General features: G+C 44.2%; 2 protein-coding genes across 4 annotated transcripts; both read left to right on the plus strand.

The window, feature by feature from the left end:
- Positions 1-8,510: 8,510 nt before the first annotated feature.
- Rpp14 (ribonuclease P/MRP subunit p14) lies at positions 8,511-18,162 on the plus strand. 3 transcript variants are annotated; one of them, XM_034497252.2, is made up of 6 exons: positions 8,511-8,566; positions 11,768-11,859; positions 11,967-12,051; positions 14,762-14,838; positions 15,764-15,842; positions 17,062-18,162. In XM_034497252.2, exons 2-6 carry the CDS (start codon positions 11,789-11,791, stop codon positions 17,116-17,118), a joined length of 369 nt encoding a protein of 122 aa, XP_034353143.1. In that variant the 5' UTR covers positions 8,511-8,566; positions 11,768-11,788; the 3' UTR covers positions 17,119-18,162. The 3 variants fall into 3 exon arrangements, with proteins under 3 accessions (XP_034353143.1, XP_034353140.1, XP_034353142.1); XM_034497249.2 differs by having other exon boundaries at positions 8,532-8,718; XM_034497251.2 differs by lacking the exon at positions 8,511-8,566 and adding an exon at positions 8,731-8,906.
- On the plus strand, positions 17,222-17,722 carry Htd2 (hydroxyacyl-thioester dehydratase type 2). Its single transcript, XM_034497248.2, has one exon. The coding sequence runs from the start codon at positions 17,222-17,224 to the stop codon at positions 17,705-17,707; it is 486 nt and encodes a 161-aa protein (XP_034353139.1). The 3' UTR covers positions 17,708-17,722.
- Positions 18,163-19,683: the final 1,521 nt, after the last annotated feature.

Genomic DNA, 19,683 nt, shown 5'->3' on the forward strand with positions numbered 1-19,683 from the left:
GTCTGAGGCTACTGTATTTGTCAGGACCCCTTTTCTGTCTCCTGTCTTCCTATGCTTCGCCTGGTATCAGCCACCCACTGGCACAGGCAGTTACCCCTAGTCACTGGAAACATAGCTTTGCTGTCTTCTGTCTCTCTTGGTGTCACTCTGAAGCCACACAGTAGACTTCCTAGTCAGCTTTCAGGGGCTTAAAAAGTAAAAGAAGGTGTTTTGATGGGGAAGGAATGAACAGAGATGGGAAAATAGCAAAAACCTCAAATTACCTGCCACAGTCTGAGCAGAGCAGGCTGGAACAGTATTTGGGCTACTGTTCAAGATTCCTGCCACCCCAGGGCTTTGTGGTTTAGTATCATCCATGTTCTCTAGGCTGATAACAACCACAGTGTGGGCCTGTGGTGGAAATAAGGGTCTTGAGTCACCATCACTGATCTGAGAACGGAAGACACATCAGACTGCTGTGCTGTTGTTGCTGTGAGCATCAGTGGGAACCGTTCCTTTCTGAGTTTCGGGATCTTTGGTTTCTAAACCTCCAAGGCAGTGATGGGAACCTTGGGCCATACAGCTTCATCGGGTGATGGGAATGAAGGATTCTGACAATCCCAGTGTCCCAAGGCCAAAGCTAGCTGGGACATATGACTCTCATTGGCTGAAACACACCTCCCGGAAGGTGACTGCCAAGATTAATGTGAGCTTAGTTGAGTAATTCCTCACCAAGGCCCTTAGATCTAAATGTGACTCAATTCAAAATCACCCCCATGTAAAAGGACCATGGGACCGTATCATATAATATTCCAACTCCATGAATAATCAAATTAACACACTCATGTTTCTGCTATCAGTGTAAATCTAATGAGATCAGAAACGAGCCTTCGTTTCACAATGGTTTGGGTGAGGAGACCGCACTTCAGTCTTGTATGTTTAGTTGCAGAGTCAGAAAGAATGGGACCCCGCTCTCCAGGTTCCAGTTCTTCTGTTGGGAAGTGGGTAACATGCTGCGAAAGAGAATTTTCCATCATGGAGAAGGGGCAGCCTGTATGTGGGTGTATGCCATAGGACCCTCGTCCTGACCATCAGTACCTTGTCCTAATATTTTAATTATCGATGTCAATAGTACCTATCACTTTTATTTTCTAAATGCTAAGACGAAAGATACCTATGCCTCCTGCCCTCTTCTCCCCCATCATTTTTGGGGGATGTCTGGAAATATATATATATATATATATATATATATATATATATATATATATACACACACACACATACATACATACCTATAAACAGGTACTTTGTGGGTTTTTTTTTTTAACATAAATGAAATTATGCTAGAAATTTTTGTTGCCCCTGCTTCTCTTACCTCTGTATCTTGGGACTCTTCTAGATCTAACCCACAGAGCCCCAGGTTTCTGTAAAGGGAATGCAGAGTTCTCCAGATAAACTGCATCTAACCAGTTATAGTGGCAAAAGCCCATGATTCCAGCTACTTCAGAGGCTCATGTGAAAGGATGACAAGTTGGAGGTCAGCCTCCACAACTTAGTGACATCCTGTCTCAGAATAGAAGTAAAGAGCTAAGGACAGAGCTCTATGGCAGAGTCTTCGTCCTGTGAGGCTCTGGAAGACAGGAGGTGGGGTAAGGGACTGTGTTGGTTCAAATATCTATGGCCCCCACAGACACATATGTTTGAATGCTTGGCTATAGGGGATGGCACTATTAGGAGGCGTGGCCTTGTTGGAGGAAATGTGTCACTGTGGAGGTGGGCTTTGAGGTACTACATGCTCAAGTGGTGCTCAGGGTGAGACATACACTTCTCCTGCGGCCTGCAGATCAAGATGTAGAACTCTGGGCTCCTCCAGCACCCTGTCTGCCTGCGAGCTACCATGCTTTCCCCCCATCATGATGGTGATTGACTAAGCCTCTGCAACTTTAACCCGGCCACAATAAATGTTTTTCCTTTTTAAGAGTTGCCCAGGCCATGGTGTCTCTTCATAGCAATAAAATCCTAACTAAGACAGGGACAGATTCAAGACCCACACCAGGAACCAATCTATCTCAATACAGGGTGGCTGGATTTTCCCTGTACTGAGGTCTGGAGGGTTGTTTTAGTTTTCCAAGATCTATCTAAGGAAAGTCTCCCTCTCTCTCTTTCTCTCTCATCATTTAGAAGCTTAGCAAAGCTGGCTGAGACACGAAGTGACAGAAGGCACATATCAGGGGAAGGGCCAATACAGAGCTGAGGGCTCAGAGGCAGAGACCAAGCCATGCCCTCACTAGGTGTTGGAGGTGTTTGGACCTGCGGTTCTGGGTCAGGGCATCTTAATCTATTGTGATCCACTGAGCTGCTGCCAGAATCCCTGCCTGCAGAGGCCTCTCATATCCCTCCAGCTCCCCTTTAGTAACTTTTGGGGTCCAGCCTTGCTGTACATGGCTGCTGGCTCAGCTGACTGACAGGCTGCAACCACCCTTCCTCCACCTTTTGTGGCTGCTGGGTAAAACAAAAGGTATCCAGTAAAAGTTTAATGTCAGATGAGTAATAAATACATCTTTAATAAAAGCATTTGTGTCCTACCGATTGTCCTATAGATTTAACTGGGTATCAAGATTTAACTAGTAATCCTGGTTTTTGTTGTTTTGTGTGGTGTGTGCATGTGTGCATGCATGGATATCGTGTGTGTATGTGTGTGTGTGTGTGTTTGCTTGTGTGTGCACACATGCATTTTTAGATGGTAGAGGAAGCCATTTGGAGTCCTGCCCTATCACTGTATGCATTATTCCCTTGGGACAAGCCTCACTCAACCCAAACCTTACATTTATGCCAAGCTGGCTGGCCAGTAAACTCCTGGAATCTGCTGCTTTTTAATCCTACAGTTTGCATATAGCTGAACTCAAGTTGTCTCCTACTGAGCCATCCCAGGCCAAACTTCACAGATTTGTTGTTGTTGCTGTTGCTGCTGCTCTGTTTTGGGGTGTTTGTTTGTTTGTTTGAGACAGGGTTTCTCTGTGTAACCCTGGCTGTCCTGGAACTCACTCTGTAGACCAGGCTGGCCTCGAACTCAGAAATCCGCCTGCCTCTGCCTCCCAAGTGCTGGGATTAAAGGTGTGCGCCACCACTTCCCGGCAGCTGCTCAGTTTTTGGTTTGGAGGTTGAAGTAGGGAGTAAAGACTGGGTGAGCTATGTAGCCCAGGCTGGCCTTAATGTCTCCATGCTCTTGTCTTGGCCTTCTGAGTTCTCAGATGATAGGCATGCACCACCATACAATGAATCCTTATTTTTATTTGCTGCAGCTGAAAGTCAGTGGCCACAGATAAGGACGGCTTGATCTCCCCTTGAAGTTGCCTCAAAGACTGCAAGTCTTTGATACGCCAGAGTCCCTGAAGTCTATGGGAGGTTGGTCTGGTGCTATGTATTTAGATGCTGAATTCTGAACCTCAAGATCTGGTTGCCAGACAACCGAGGGAATTCTCACGTACATCACCTTTGTTGTGTAAACCTAGCTTCCCAATTTAAAGTTAATTGGTTAATGAAAGGCTAGAGCCCGTGACTGGGCAGTAGAGAGAGAAAGGCAGGACTAGAGGATTGAGTGAGGGGTCTCAGAAGAGATCAAGGGGAGGAGAAGGAAGATGGAGGGAGCAGGAGGTCTCCATTAGACAGGATAAACCAGGAGCACCTGGCTGAGAGAAGTGCGCCATGAGGACAGACCAGTGGAACAAAGCAGCCAGAGCAAGACTCAAACAGCAAGCAACAAGGGGTGTACAGTTTGTATGCTAAGTTAGAACAGCTCAGAACCTGTCCAGTCTAGGCTCACTCCTTGTAAGTAAAATGCTTGGGTTTTGTGTCTTTTATACACAAAAGAGAGAGAAAGAAAGGAGGAGAGGAAGGACAGAGGTCGGGGAACAAGCCAGAGACAGAGGCCAGAGAAATAAGTCAGGCTCCTACCTGGCTGTAGGAAGGTAACTGTTGTGTGAAGCCTAGAAGAAATGGTTCTATAAGAAAGCAGGCTGCACAAGACATTGAAAGCAAGCCAGTAAGCAGCATCCCTCCATGGCTTCTGCATCAGCTCCTGCCTCCAGGTTCCTGCTCTATTTGAGTTCCTTTTCTGACTTCCTTCAATAACAGACTTATAAACCCCTCCCTCCCTTTTGGTCATGGCCTTTTATCACAGCAGAAGTAACCCTGACTAAGATAGTAATTATGTACTATTTGCGTTGTTTGGGAGAGACTGAAGATGGCTTACTAAGATGTATAAGACTCCATAGCAGAAAATTAAATTTAAGTTTAATGTGAGAGAGGAAGAATAAAAGCAAAGAAACAGAAGAGACTGTGGACTGTAGTGGTCAGGACAAAAGTGTTCTGTGGAATCCTGCGCACCTCCAAGTGCTAGGTGGCCAGATGGTAATTGACTTGGTACATACAGCAAAACATAGGTCCTTTGTAAGTGGACACCATGCTGAGTCATTGTCACCTGCCTAATCCAAAGTGTCTGTTAAACACGTGCCAGCTTCTTATAAGATACCTAACTGCTGCCAAGATGAGAGACACTTCAAGAGCAGCATTCGCCGACAAGTGCTGGTTGCAACAGATCAAAAATTACTTTTCACTACTGTCTTCGTGCCAAACATCAATTTGGTATTTAACTTGACACAACCGTTCTCTAACAATTAGGAAGAACCTTCCTAACACTTGGTGACAATTATCTTAGCAGGGAAGCTTTTATAAAAGACTGAGATGGCCTTACAGGTGTGCTTTTTCATTTGAAAGATTTTTTTACATTTAATGTCTGAGTGTATATGTGTGTTCACAAAGTTATAAACGCACAGCATCTGGAGCTCAGAGGACAACTTTCTTTCCTTCTACCATGTGGGTACCAGGGATACAACTCAGGTTCTTGGCTTGTCGGTCAGAACCATTATCTGATAAGCCATCTAGCCAGTCCCTGTGTGTGGTATGATTTAAAGTGATGTTACACTTAAATGTTCAAGAGAGAAAACCCCACACTGAACTTGTGGGAGGAGATTTAAGAAACTCAAACAGTGGGGTTTCGGGTGGTATTCTTGTTACTGCCCAGCTTGCTGACCCTTGAAAGAATGGGGTGAGAGGGAGTGGAAGGAAGGGAAGAGTCGGGGATAGGAAGATAGAGAAGGAGGGAGAGAAGAGCAGAGAAAACCCTCAAACATGAGCCAGGCATGGCAGCACGCACCTATAATCTTAGTATTCCGGGGGCTGAATTAATAAATTTCAGCCTGACTTCAGCTACATGATAAATTCAAAACCAGCAGGGATTACATAGCAAGACCCTGTCTCAAAAAGGGAGGGGGGAGAAGGGAGGGAAAGATGGAGAATGTGAAGAAGAAGAAGAAGAAGAAGGAGGAGGAGGAAGAGGAGGAGGAAGAGGAGGAGGAAGAGGAGGAGGAGGAAGAGGAAGAAGAGGAGGAGGAGGAGGAGGAGGAGGAGGAGGAAGAGGAGGAGGAGGAGGAGGAGGAGGAGGAAAGGGAAAGAGAGCATGCCCACCTTTGGAGAGGGAAGTAGCTAGACTAGGGAGGGAGGCTTTCCTTGCTTTCCCTTTATATCATTTGAAATGATACATCATAGTACCTAGTAAAATTAGAATGTCATTGAAAAAACAAGAATTAACCAGCAATGTATTTATTTCTCCAAAGTATTTATTTTGTCCTCAATTCTGGATTAATAAGAGAGCCCTGACAGAATTCATGATCAGAAGACACCACTTTTCAAGATTTTGGTGCAGGAGTGAAATTTTACCAAGGTTCTTTGAAACCCAAAATGCATGTGCGTCTGGTTTTTCTGGGTCACACAGCCTGGCAAGAGTAGTTTGCTAGCTCAGAGAGACTTTCCCTTTACAATTTCCTGAATACCTCACAACTTTGAAAGGAAGTTGCTGGTGATCTGTTTGTATAAGAAGGGAAGAACCTGGACCAGTGACAGAGAACAGATTCCAACACAGTTCTAGCAACTACCTATTTCAGGGACTTTTAAGGGTCTCGCTTGGGGTTTAATAAAAAAGACACAGACATATCTGTATAGTATAAGTCTGATAGTCGTTTTCCTGGGGGCAGGCACTCAGATAGCCATCCAGACTTGACCAGACTCCCCTGCCATTTTGTCTAGACCTCATGGCTCTCTGTCCCAGCCTCCCTTCTCTGCCCTTCCCCAGCTCCAGCTTCAAGTTCTTTTTATTGTTACAAGAATTGCAAGTCGGGCTGGAGAAATGGCTCAGTGGTTAAGAGCACTGACTGCTCTTCCAGAGGTCCTGAGTTCAACTCCCAGCAACCACATGGTGGCTCACAACCATCTGTAATGGGGTCTGATGCCCTCTTCTTGTGTGTCTGAAGAGAGCAATGGTGAATAAATAAAATTAAAAAAAAAAAAAAGAATTGCAAGTCAAATTCGGCATACAGAAACTTATCTGAAACTTATCTGATCTAGGGGTTGTCTAGAAAGACCCAAGGCCTAAGCAAATCTCAGTCATAACAAACTTCCTAGTTTGCCAGGCCTGTCTCAGGACTGAGTTATGCAAAGACTTTGATAATCCTTCAGAAAAAAAAATAACCTCATAAAATCTCAGATAATAATCACTGACAAAAGGCTTCTTCAAAGCTGAGGTACCATCACTCCAGATTCATGTCAGATAAATTCTGCTATAACTACCAAAATACAAACTTGTTTTGAGAAAGCAAATGCCACTCTCTGGGGTCTGTGTTAGCTTTTCCCCCTTATTCCCCAACAGGTCCTGCTGTCTCTGGGCAGGAAGGAGAGAAAGCTGAAGCCACACAACTCCAGAGCACCACCAAGCCAGGAATGGGAGCTTTAGGGGACAACAAATATTAGGTTTTTTTCCCAATTACAGAAAAGGCCTCAACTGACCTAGGCACAGGCATGGTTGTTCAAGGCATGTCATTACCATCACTGCCATGTCCAGCTCTAGCCAAATCAACACTCATCTTTTTAGTAAATGCAAGCTGTGTGACCACTGGTGCCAAGGACTGCAATATGGTGATGAGCTATCATGCAAGTTCCCATACCCAGAGACCACCTCAGTAGGTAGTTGGGTTAAGATGGTGCATCTGAACCAATCTGGACATCACTGGCTGTCTTAATTAGGGTTTTACTGCTGTGAACAGACACCATGACCAAGGCAAGTCTTATAAAGGACATTTAATTGGGGCTGGCTTACAGGTTCAGAGGTTCAGTCCTTTAACATCAAGGTGGGAACATGGCAGCATCCAGGAAGAACTGAGAGTTCTACATTTTCATCTGAAGGCTTCTAGTGGAAGACTGGCTTCCAGGCAGCTAGGATAAGGGTCTTAAAGCCCATGCCCACGGTGACACACATACTTCAACAGGGCCATACCTTCTAATAGCACCACTCCCTGGGCTGAGCATATACAAACCATCATATTGGCCAAAGCAGATAATTGGTAATAACACTGGTAACCATAATTAAAGGCAAACAATTTAGTCTCTCCCTTGCCTCAGTTCCCCTTCTGTAAATAGGGACTATTGCAATAATAGCGACCTCAAGGTTGCTTGAGATTCCATTAGATAACTTACATGAAATCTTCTGTATGGTGCCTGGCCCACAAGTAAATTCTAGCTGCTATTATTACTGTTAAATATACACAGTATGTCACATGAATACAAGGACCATATCTTATTCTCCTGAGTTGCCAGCACTCAGAACAGTCTCTAGTGCACAACGGATTCTGAACAAGTACTTGGTGACTAGATGCGGAAGTGACATAACTTACATCTGGAAATGGGGGCAGCTGGATCTTTCCATGTCAAAATGGAACCTCCAGTGTGTGTTAGGAGCCACAAAGAGATATTGACAGAGGATCTTGTCTTTAGTGCCTGACACAGATGTCCCTGTGCTCAGCTTTAGCTTGGTGGTAGAGGACTTGCTTAGCATAGACGAGGCTATGGTTTTGATCCCTGGCACTGCATAAAGAAGGAGGAGGAGGAGAAGGAGGAGTAGGGGGAGGAGTGGGGAAGGAGGGGAGGGGTAGGAGGAGAAGTAGAATGAGAGGAGGAGGAGGAGGGCCCTGGAGAGATGGCTCAGAGGTTAAGAGCACTGACTGCTCTTCCAGAGGTCCTGAGTTCAATTATCAGCAACCACATGGTGGCTCACAACCTCTGTAATGGGATCTGATGCTCTCTTCTGATGTGTCTGGAGACAACTACAGTGTACTCATACGCATAAAATAAATAAATCTTTTTTAAAAAGAAAGAAAGGAAGTAAAGAAAAAAGGGAGAGAGAGAGAGAGAGAGAGAGAGAGAGAGAGAGAGAGAGAGAGAGAGAGAGAGAGAGAGAGAGAGAGAGAGAGTGTCAGAGAGTCCAGGAGAGATGTTTGATATAACCTGTTGAGAACAAATGTAGAATAAATGACCGTGAAGAGTGTCTGACGCCAGTTCCGGGAGTGGGCGCTAGAGGGCGCAGAAGCTGTTCGTCCACAACCCCTGCTGAGGTTACGCAATGGTCCAGTGACGGACGCCGCGTGGTGACGTCACGTCCTGTTGTGCGTCTGTGGGGCGGTGCGAAACAGAGTCAAATGTAAGTCCGCCAGTTTTCCAGGCCCAAACTTGGGCTGCTGCGTGGAAACTCCGACCCGTACCGAATTCTAACAGGGTGCAAGAGTCAGGAACGCGGTTATTCCAGTGTGCCGCTTCGTTCTGCGCCGGGGACGACTTAACGGCGCGCGGCAGGTGCGCATGCGCGATGCGGGAGCGGGCGCAAGCACAGGGTGGAAGTGTGGCGGACCTTAGGTTCTTCTCATTTGTCGTGTCAGTCTGAGAGCCACCACCGTGCTCCGTACTGCGTGGCTGAGGTCCCGGTTACAGACGATGACCGGGAAGACTGATCCAGCCGTTTTGCCGGGCGCACTACCTTCGAGGTGGGCGCTAAATCAGTAACGGTTGTTAATCTAACAAGGTTGTAAACAATCTTACTCTTCAGCAGCAGTGTGAATCGGCTTTTAAATGATTGCTTTAGTTGTATTTTGTGTCCCCACGTGTTCAAGACACTCGTTTGAGTCCGTGAGAAGCACTAGGGAATGAAACATCTCTGTTTCGGAGTGCGGGCACTGTGGGAAGCAGAAGGGGAGTAAGACTTGAAAGAACTGGGCAGGGAGGGGTTGGTACCATAATAGGTAAGACGGGCAGTGGGACACATTAGGCAAGGTGAAAGAGGCAAGAGAGTGTGAGACACGTGGCTATCCGAAGGCGATTTTGGCTTGAGACCAAGAGGAGGAGGAGGAAGCCCAGAGTGTTAGGTCTCAAGAAATTGTTTTCCGACACGCCTTTAATCCCAGCGCTCAGGAGGCAGAGGCAAGCGGGCCTCTCTGAGTTCCCGGGCTCCGATACACAGAGAAATAAAACCAAATAAATAAATAAGTCCTTTCCTTAAAGTCTGGCATTTAGACAAAGGTCAGGATTCCTTCAGGGGTTTAAGAAGGTAGTTTCTACTTGCTGAATGAAAAGAGTCTTATTTCTGGCAAAGGAAATATTGCTTCTCCATTAACCTATGTCTGTGGTGCCTATTAGTATATGGAGGTCTGTGTTAGCCTCCAGGTTCTCTCAGTCCATACTTACAAGTTCCTGTTAGAGTGGTCTTGGCTCACACACCCCTTCTCCTGCCCTAAACCTCTCCAGCTCCTGTGCTTCGATTCACTTCCCTCAGCTTCTCTTTCCTATGTCATTCAGCCGTTTTGATTATTCATTATGCAGTCTCCTGATGGGTCTCTTGATTCCTGCACACTCTTTGTTCCTCTTCTCTTGCTCTTCTCATGGCCCAGGCTATTCTATTGGCCAGATTCAGTCTGGATCCTTCTAGATACTTCTGGCTGTGCTCTTCTTCATGTCTACAGTAAACTTTCTCCTCAACCAGACTTAGGAGTGGCCATGTCCTTATATTTGATTCACAGAGGACAGAACTGAGGTCGTGAAGGAATGGCTAAACACGAGATCAGAGCCTTGTCTCGAAGGCTTAGACCTTACTCTGGAGAAGCATTGCAGTGTTTGAACACGGTTGTGATGTGGCTTAACACACACACAGTGGCAGCTGCGTAGATTAGAGAGAGGGCAGAAGAGTGAAAGCCCAGGTAAGAGGCACTTGCTAATAAGATGTTTGTGAACATTCCTGCAGTCAGTAAAAGGCACCAATAGTGTTGAACCTATTGAGTATGATAGGGCACCTCCATCTCTGTACAGCCTGCAGGGGGCAGTACTGTCTTACTCTGAGAATTCAAGCCTATGCAAAAGTGATTAAGTCACTTTTTAAAGGTTACTTTGTTCTTATTTAATGTGTATGGTATTTTGCCTGTATTGTGTCTCTGTATCATGTTGCGACAGAGGCCAGAAAGAACAAAAGAGAGTGTTGGATCCTCTGGAACTAGAGTACAAACTGATGTAAGTGTGTGTGTGTATGTATATATGTATGTATGTATGTATATGTATGTATGCATATATATGTGTGTGTGTGTGTACACACACACACACATATATATATGCATGCCAGAGACTGGTGGTACATGCCTTTAATCCCAGCACTTGGGAATCAGAGGCAGTGGATCTCTGAGTTCGAGGTCAACCTGATCTACAGAGTAAGTTTCAATACAACCAGAACTACACCAAGAAACAGAACCAAAACAAAGAAAAATATACAGTGTGTCATTTAATTTTTTCTCTCTCTCTTTTTTTTTTTTTTTTTTTTTTTTGTCATATGTATCTTGTGATCATTACCACCATCTACCTTCAGACTGCTCCTTAGTTTTGGTGCCCTAAGTCTCAGGCTTAAAGCACTTAACTCTGCCTTTGTCAGTATGCCTCAGGAAGTTGGCAAGGCCTAAAACAATTGGCATGTGTTAGTCAGGTGGTGAATGATTAAAGTAAACAAGGTTCTCATAGAGATTGGTTGCTGACAAAGGAGCATCAAGTAACTGTGGCTGCTGTCCTGAAACCACCTAGATACACTGGACATCCAAGCCTATATACCATCACCTCAGTCACATATGTGGCAGGTGTTTTGTTGAACGTGTGCCCTGCTGGACCCAGGAAAGAGGGAAGTTGCTTTCAACTTCCTTTTTCTGGCTGTCACCATCTAAGAGTGCTTGGAATTGGGTCTGACTCAGAGAGGTTCTTGAAATGTTCCATAACAGTGTGGATTTGGGTAAGAGGTAGAGGGTCCCCAGTCTCTTGGGCCCAATGACAAGACATTACATAACAAAATCTACAGAACAAGTTTGAGAAAGCCTTCCTGAAGGCGGAGACATTGAAATGGGAATGAGAGCTTTTCTCCCTTTGTCCAGGGGAAAAGCAAGGTCTGAATGGATTCAAGGAAAGAGATTTTTTTTTTTAAAGGGATCAGCACATTGGAAGTTCTTGAGAGGCCTTTGAAATGGCATTGAGTGTGGAGTGCTCTATATACACTCATAATCCCAGCACTGGAGGATGAAGCAGGAGATACAAGTAAAAAGCCAGCCTGGGCTACATAGCTGCCCCCTCCCCACTCAATACATGAAAAGAGCAATACATATTCATACGTATTCTGTTGCCAGTAATAACACCACAGACTAGGTAAATTATAAACAACTATGTTTGGGCTTATAGTTCAGGTCCAAGGCCAAGGGGCTACATCTAGTTGGCTTCTTGCTCATAGAGTCCCAACATAGAAAATAGGGCAAGTTGCCGTTAAAACTGCAGTACTACTATTAATAACACTACACCTGATAGTTATGAGCCCTCTTGACTCCTGTAGGTACCGTACCCATGTTGGAAGATGCCAGCTACTGCATATGAAAGAGTAGTTTACAAGAGCCCCTCGGAGTACCACTACATGAAAGTCTGCTTGTGAGTTCTGTTTTACATAACCTTTTTTTGTTTGATTGTTTCTTTTTTATGAACCAGAAAAGCATGGCATTTAATGTGATATTTTCTCCTCTTAATATCTTTTACAGAGAGTTTCAAGAACATGGAGTTGGACTGAATGTAGCCCAGTTTAAACAGCTGATTGTTTCAGCCCTGAAAGACCTATTTGGGGAGGTATGGAATCACTTGGCAGATGAACATTCTTAAGGTTTTTGTAAGAAATTTTAGAAAAGAGACTGAGGACATAACTCACTGGTGGAATCATGGTCTACCTTGGGCCTGGTTGTACCTGTTACCCAAAAAAGAAAAAGAAAAAGAACATTTTTGTTCATTTGTTTGAGACAGGCCCTCTGTCTCAAGGTTGTCTGGAACGTGCTCTGTGAACCAGACTAGCATCAAAATCACAGAGCTGGGCTGGTGAGATGGCTCAGTGGTTAAGAGCACTGACTGCTCTTCCGGAGGTCCTGAGTTCAATTCCCAGCAACCACATGGTGGCTCACAACCATCTGTAATGAGATCTGATGCCTCATATGGTTGTGTGAAAACAGCTACAGTGTACTTACATATAATAAATAAATAAACCTTTGGGTCAGAATGAGCAGGGGCTGGAGTTAGCGGGAGAGGGGAAGAGAGAAAAAACCCAAAATCATATAGCCACCTGCATCAGCTTCCAAAGCCCTAGGATTAAAGGCTTGCAACATCATTTCCAGTCTAGAAAAACCAGGTTGTAAGAAATACAAAAATATATCTTTTTAAAGCTGTACTAGAAACTGCAGAAGCCAGCTTTCAGAAATAATAAATTCTATAGGTTATTCTAGTGTATCTTATATTTGACAAGAAACCTATTAGACAATGGTTTGTTCTTGAACAGTGCTATTAAGTTATAGTCTAGACTGGTAACCGGGAGACATTACCCATCTTTGAAAAGGTGAAGGGCTTGCATGCTCACTAGCATGTTTCAGTGAGGACGCCTCTTTATAAAACAGTGCAAGGGACAGCAGGATGTCCTGAGTTCAGTCCCTGGAAGCCATATGGTAGAAGGAGAGAACCAGCTCTTGAGAGTTTCTTCTCACCTCCATACACTTGCAGTGGCACAGGCATGCATACATATGCAGGTGGGCAAACAGACCTCCAAACGTGTAGCGACACACATGCACGTGGGGAAAACAAACATAAAAATAAATAAACCTTAAAGTAATAGAAAAATCTAAGAGTGTGAGCAGAAGCAAACTGTGCTTAGTGATGCTGGCTGACATTCCGATGTGCTTCTCAGCCTGGCACAGACCAGCACTTGGAGCAGTCGCCCTGAGCTTTCACCTAACAGAAGTTGAACTTTGGAAATGGAGGGGAAGAGCACAGATAGGGTTGATTGCCAAGAACACCCCTGGCTGATTTATTGTGTTCAAGTTTTCCATGTACCTTATCAAATATACTCTGCAAAGACTGTGTTAAGAAGATGGAAAGATGAGATATAGGTTGAAAAGTGTATGTCTGACAAAGAAGTATTATCTAGGCTATTGGAAAGAATTCTCAGAACCCAGTAGTGTTGGGTATAATGATTTACACCTGTAGTCACAGCACTCGACAGGCTAAGTTGGATGATCAAGGTTATATGTAGCAAGACCCCATCACACCCTAAGGATCCCCAATCATAAGAAAACAGTCAGAATAAAATAGGCTAAAACTTTCACAGACATTTCACTAGAGAGAGTACAATTGGCAAAGAAGCACATGAAAATACATGAGGGTACTAGGGGCATGTGTACCAACTGCAACATAAACTAATTATGTAACATATGATTCAACAGTAGTACTCATGGGTGTTTACCCCAGAAAACTGAAAACTTCCATTAACATGAGAGCCTATAGACATGGACAGGTGAGATGGCTTAGCAGGTAAAGGTCCCTGGAACCCATATGGTGGAAGAAAAGAACTGACTTCTTCAAGTTGTCCTCTGACTTCCATATACACATCAGGGCACATACTCAGGCACACAATAAGTAAATATAAAAAATAATTTAAAACAGAAACCTATACTTGGCCTAGAGAGGTCCCAGTAGTTACAGAGCACCCGAGTTCAGTTCCCAGTACCCACACAGTGGTACATGACTGTCTTGTAGCTCTACTTCTGTAGGATCTGTTCTCTTCTTCTGGCTCCTCAGGCACCAGGCAGGCACATGGTGCACAACATCACGTGTTCTTTAATGGATGATTGTTTAGTGATCGTATATTCATATCATTGATATAGTCATCAGGGAAAAGGACAGTGCTGGCAGAGCTCTAGAAAACTACGCTAACTGGAAAAAAACCAGCCCTAGCTAAGTTACTTACTGGGTAATTCTTTGTGTGTAATGCTCTTCCTACAGTATAACCTGTAGAAAGAAGTGGTTGCCCGGAGTTAGTGAGTATAAGTGATAAAGGACCAATAGGAAGAGTCTTGTGGTGGTTCAGGTTTTTATCTTGGTAGTGGTGGCAGTTACAAGAAGTTGCCTGTGTGGAAGCACACACATAAATATATGTGCATACAAATGATGTCTCTTTCTCAGTGTGTGTGTGTATTGGTACACATAAACGTGCTTGTGTGCACGTGTGTCGAGGTCAGAGGACAGAGTTAGTTCTCTCCGTGCACCATATGGGTTCTGGGATCAAACTGGGTCATCAGGCTTTGTACTAGGCACCTTTACCTACTGAGCCATCTCACCAGCTGGAGAAGGAACTCATTAAACACAGATGCAAAGGTGAGGAGGTATCATGAAAAGGGATAGGAACATTCCAGACAGTGGGAGCTCTTAGCAGGCACACCAGCACACCAGCAGTGTTGGTTGGAAGACTGGCTTCATTAGTGAGTGAGCACGGAAGTCTAATAGTATTGTCCATACTTAGGTTGGTGCTGCTTTACCTGTGGATGTTCTCACCTACGATGAGAAGACATTGTCGGCCATCTTGAGAATATGTAGCAGGTATGACCTTGAGACAGTTATAGAATAACAGGCAGAGAGAGTGGTGGGACAGCACAGTAAAGAGGCTTTCAGGATGACAGTGTGTGGCTGGAACCCTGAGCACTTTTGGGGAATTTACACCAGAGTTAATATGAACATTCCTCTGAGACACCACATTTTTGGGGTTCAGACTTCATCTTAGGGATCCTGACCTAAGTTTAAACTCAAGTAAATGAACAGTCCGGTACCTTCAGTTTCCAGGCTACCCCCCAACAAGACCTGTGTCTCCAACAAATCAGTATCTAGTACCAGTTTTCAAGTTATTCCCTCAATAAATCTGCATCTCCAGGTTACAAGCCTACCCCTGCCTAATAACCACCAATTAAAAATAAAACAGAAGTTAAGGTTATGGTTTGGCTCCCAACATTAGCCAGTTATGCTAAAGGCCACAGTTGCACCCCAATTAGATGCTTGTTAGGCCAGAAACACTCAACCCTCACTTGCCATCATCTATAAAACCTTGTCCCAATGAGTGTTCAGGGCTCTTCCTCCATCAGAACTGTCTTGTGGGGCAGTGGTGAATTAAGCTCAAGCTGGAGCTTGTAAGTAAAGACTCTGGTGTGATTGCATCGGATCAGCCCCTGACTGGTCTTTCAAGTTCTTGAACACTTCCTTGGTACTACACCTTTACCTGGGGTTATACTAGACAGAGAGAACCTTGTGATTAATCACAGCGAGTTTCCCAGTTGATGGTTATAGTTTTAAAGTCAGAAATGTGTACATTTAAAAAAGGTTCTTGGGGCTCGTTTTATTCTCTGTGATACATTTTTTATTTCTAGGGTTCTATTTCATAATCCTTCTGATTTATTAAAACTGGACCATCACAAGCAAAAGTACTAAACACTGTTACAGCATACATCTTTATGTCTTTTTGATCTTTATACAGTGGTCTGGCCAAATTATGGAGTTCTTTGACCTTACTTGGAGCCTATAAAAGTAAGAAGTGTGCCTTCAGAGTGATTCAGGTAACGGCTTTCCCTTTACAGTCCAAGAGCTGCTGAGCACTGGTGGGTCGGGTGTGCCTCATACTTAGCTTCTGTAAAGAAGTTAACGTCTAGCAAGGACAACCCAGCATCTATCTGCTTCTGGAACTGAGGCCGAGTGGTCAGATTTTAAGTCACCCTTGTTGCAGGATATTTGCTCTCACTGTGAATCTAGAGATTGTGTTATTTACTGAAAAACAAACAAAACCAAAAAACTGTTTTTAGTTGTGGTGTGGTTTAGCTCTTAGCACACACCTTCAGTCTCTGGCTGGACTACAGACATGCCCTTAGCACACACCTTCAGTCTCTGGCTGGACTACAGACATGCCCTTAGCACACACCTTCAGTCTCTGGCTGGACTACAGACATGCCCTTAGCACACACCTTTAATCCTAAGCAGTGAAGATAAAGTTAGTTTGAAGAAGGAAGCATCCATGTTTAAAAGTGATGTCTTAACTGAGTGACAAAATGTTGAGTTAGAAAGATTTGATAGGGTAGGCTATGCCCAGCTCTCAGGAGAGGAGAAAGAGGTTACTTAAGAGAGCAGCATAGAAGAAAGGGGAAGAAGTAAGCAGTTTTCTGGGAGAGTTTTACAGTGACCCATTGGAGAGAAAACGAGAAAGACAGAAGGAGCCAGAAACTTAGAACAGATTCCTAGAGTCAGTTAGAGGCCAAGCAGAGCAATTCAGGGGAAGCTGAGAAGCCAGATAGCATCAGTCAGTATCAGTCAGTTTGGAGAGGAGTTTGAGTCTGAACAGCAGAGTTGAATCAGGCAGCCAGAGCTCAGAAAGAACTAGGAAGGGGGTGAGCTTATTTGTTAGTAAGTTTCAGAGGATGAAAACATTCTAGGCCTTGATAAGACTACATGGAGGCTAGGAGCTTCCAGGACTAGGCCTTGAACTTAGCAGATGGCAGTAAGCCTCAGAGACAACAATTACATCAGGCGAATAAAAGTTACAGTTATATATACTAGAGATATTTGGATGTCAAACTTGGAATTCTTGTGATAAAGTCTTTTCTTACTGAATGTTACACCAGAGATATCTTGGCAGGCTGTTTCCCGGCTTGTTGTTCAGCCAGGGCTTCCATGATGCCCTTTAAAATGTGACTGCTGCAGTTCTGGGCATGCTGTGAAATCTACATGTTTCTGCGATCCTCGTTCTTTCCATACAGCTTGGGTTAACCTGTTCTTCTCTTCTAGGTGTCTCCCTTTCTCCTCGCATTATCTGGCAATAGCAGGGAGCAAGTACTGGATTGAATACTCTTACAGTTCCAGATGCGTCCACTCTCCACAGTGTCTTTAGGTGTCTACATAGTTGGAAAACAGAGCAGGCTAAAGCCCCTGTTGGTGACATTTGGAGATGCTGAAGATGTGGAGTGGGCTTCAGAGGAGACTGTGGCAACATCACACTGCACCAACAGGGCAGTGTTTTCAGTATATGCACATGAAAGTTGGAGACCGAGCCGAGCTCAGCAGAGCCTTCACACAGCGGGATGTGGCTACCTTCTCGGAGTTAACAGGAGATACCAATCCTTTGCATTTAAGTGAAGATTTTGCAAAACACACCAAGTTTGGAAAGACAGTTGTGCATGGAGTTTTGATAAATGGACTTATTTCAGCACTCCTGGGCACTAAAATGCCAGGGCCAGGCTGTGTGTTTCTTTCCCAGGAAATTAAATTTCCTGCTCCTTTATATGTTGGAGAAGTGGTTTTAGCATCTGCAGAAGTGAGAAGGTTGAAGCAGTCTGTTGCTGTTGTTGCAGTGTCCTGTTGTGTGGTAGAAAGTAAGAAGACCGTTATGGAAGGCTGGGTTAAAATTATGGTCCCAGAAGCTCCTGGATCCTGAAATACTAGTTAAAAGTTACACGTTCAAAAACCTGTGCTCTTGTTGTCACGTGACATCTGGAGGTGGGCTGTTGCTCTTCTTGAAGTACTGCTGGCACACCCAGAAGCTGTGTGTGGAAGGGGAGAGTTCCAGATTGGCTCATGGTTTGTCCAGATTTAAATCTGTGCAAGATCTCATCATCTATCAAGGTTTGGATTTTTTCCAATTAAAAACAATTCAGAGGGGCTGGAGAGACGGCTTATCAGTTAAGATCACTGGCTGCTCTTCCAGAGGTCTGGGGTCAATTCCTAGTACCCACATGGTGACTCACAACTGAATATGACTCCTGTCTCAGGTGATCCAACACTGTCTTCTGGCCTGTGCTAAAACTACATGCACATGGTATACAGACGTACATGCAGAGCTGTATAGAGAGACGCTGTTTCAAAACAATAAAGACAGAAAATGCCATTTAATTCAAATTTCTATGTGACTTGCCTTTCAGGGGTTTTGCTGTTACTGGTGAGGGGTTTACATGCAGGCATGACTCAGTTTTTTTGTTTTGTTTTGTTTTTTCTTTTGAGACAGGGTTTCTCTGTGTAGCCCTGGCTGTCCTCAAACTCAGAAATCCGCCTGCCTCTGCCTCCCAAATGCTGGGATTAAAGGCGTGCGCCACCACTGCCCGGCTATGACTCAGTTATATAAGGTCCTAACACTGCAGCATTGTTGGAAATAATAGAAACATAAATTTAATCAGAGGGCTGGGCCTAGAAATATTAGCCAGTATTCTCCTCCTGTGTGGCTTCCCATGGGTGAATTGAGTGGCTTTTCTGAATTTGAAATTGGCTGTTCTACAGTTGAACAAGTTGATGTACTGATCTTTCAGAGAGTTGGCCAATATGTTAGTATTTGAAACCTGAAGGAAAGCATCTGGGATGCAAAGGCACTGCATCCCAGGGTTTTATAAGGATTCTAATTCCCTCTCTCTCTTGAAAATGTGAATCTACTTTAAAAACAAAAAAACAAGAAAAGCAATAAAACAAAAAACAATAAACAATAAAACTATTATATATATAAAGGTATAAGCAGGGCTGGGTGTGGTGATGCATACATTTAATTCCAGGCAGAGGCAGGAAGATCTCTTGAGTTTGAGACCAGCCTGGTCTACATAACAAGTTTCAGGACTATTTAGACCCTGTCTCAAAAAGAAAATAAAGGTGTAAGTACATGCTGGCTGAGGGAGGCCGAGTTTTTTCGTCCCCCCCCCTTTTTTTTTCCCTAAGATTTATTATTTATATGAGTACCCTGTCGCTGTCTTCAGGTACTCCAGAAAAGGGCATTGAACCCATTACAGATGGTTGTGAGCCACCATGTGGTTGCTGGGAATTGAACTCAGGACCTCTGGATGAGCAGTCAGTGCTCTTAACTGCTAAGCCATCTCTCCAGCACCCCCTCCCTCCCCTTTTAAGAACTTGGGGTTATGGCGCAAATGTGTCAGATGTCTTAGTATTAAACAGTCATCCCTAGCAGCCAGTACCTTTTAAATGTGTATCTGTATACCTGTGGTTTACCTGTGTTCAGTAGGTTAAATGATCCTAGCTAGATGCTTTGATTACAAGTACAACATCAGCAGGGCATGGCATCTGTTTCTATTACAAAACTTAGGAGGATGTATCACCTATTCCATATTTTCTGGGAAAGGCATTCCTTCTGGTGTCATCTTAAGTAACCAGATTTTTGTGGATGTGGAGGCCAAATGACAGGCTTAGGTGTCATTACTCTTGACAAGATTCACTTTGTCTTTTTGGCTCTTGCTGGCATTAGTAATTTCAGTAATTAGATGAAGCTGGCTGGCCAGTGAGCTTAAAAACTCCACCTGTCCCCACTTCCCCAAGCATTGGGACATATACATATACATATACATATACATATACATAAACACAGCCACTATGCCTGGGTTTTCGTTTGTAAACATGGATTCTGGTGGTCCTCATGGT

This window comes from Arvicanthis niloticus, chromosome 3 (assembly GCF_011762505.2).
Source record: "Arvicanthis niloticus isolate mArvNil1 chromosome 3, mArvNil1.pat.X, whole genome shotgun sequence".
Lineage (NCBI taxonomy): Eukaryota > Metazoa > Chordata > Mammalia > Rodentia > Muridae > Arvicanthis > Arvicanthis niloticus.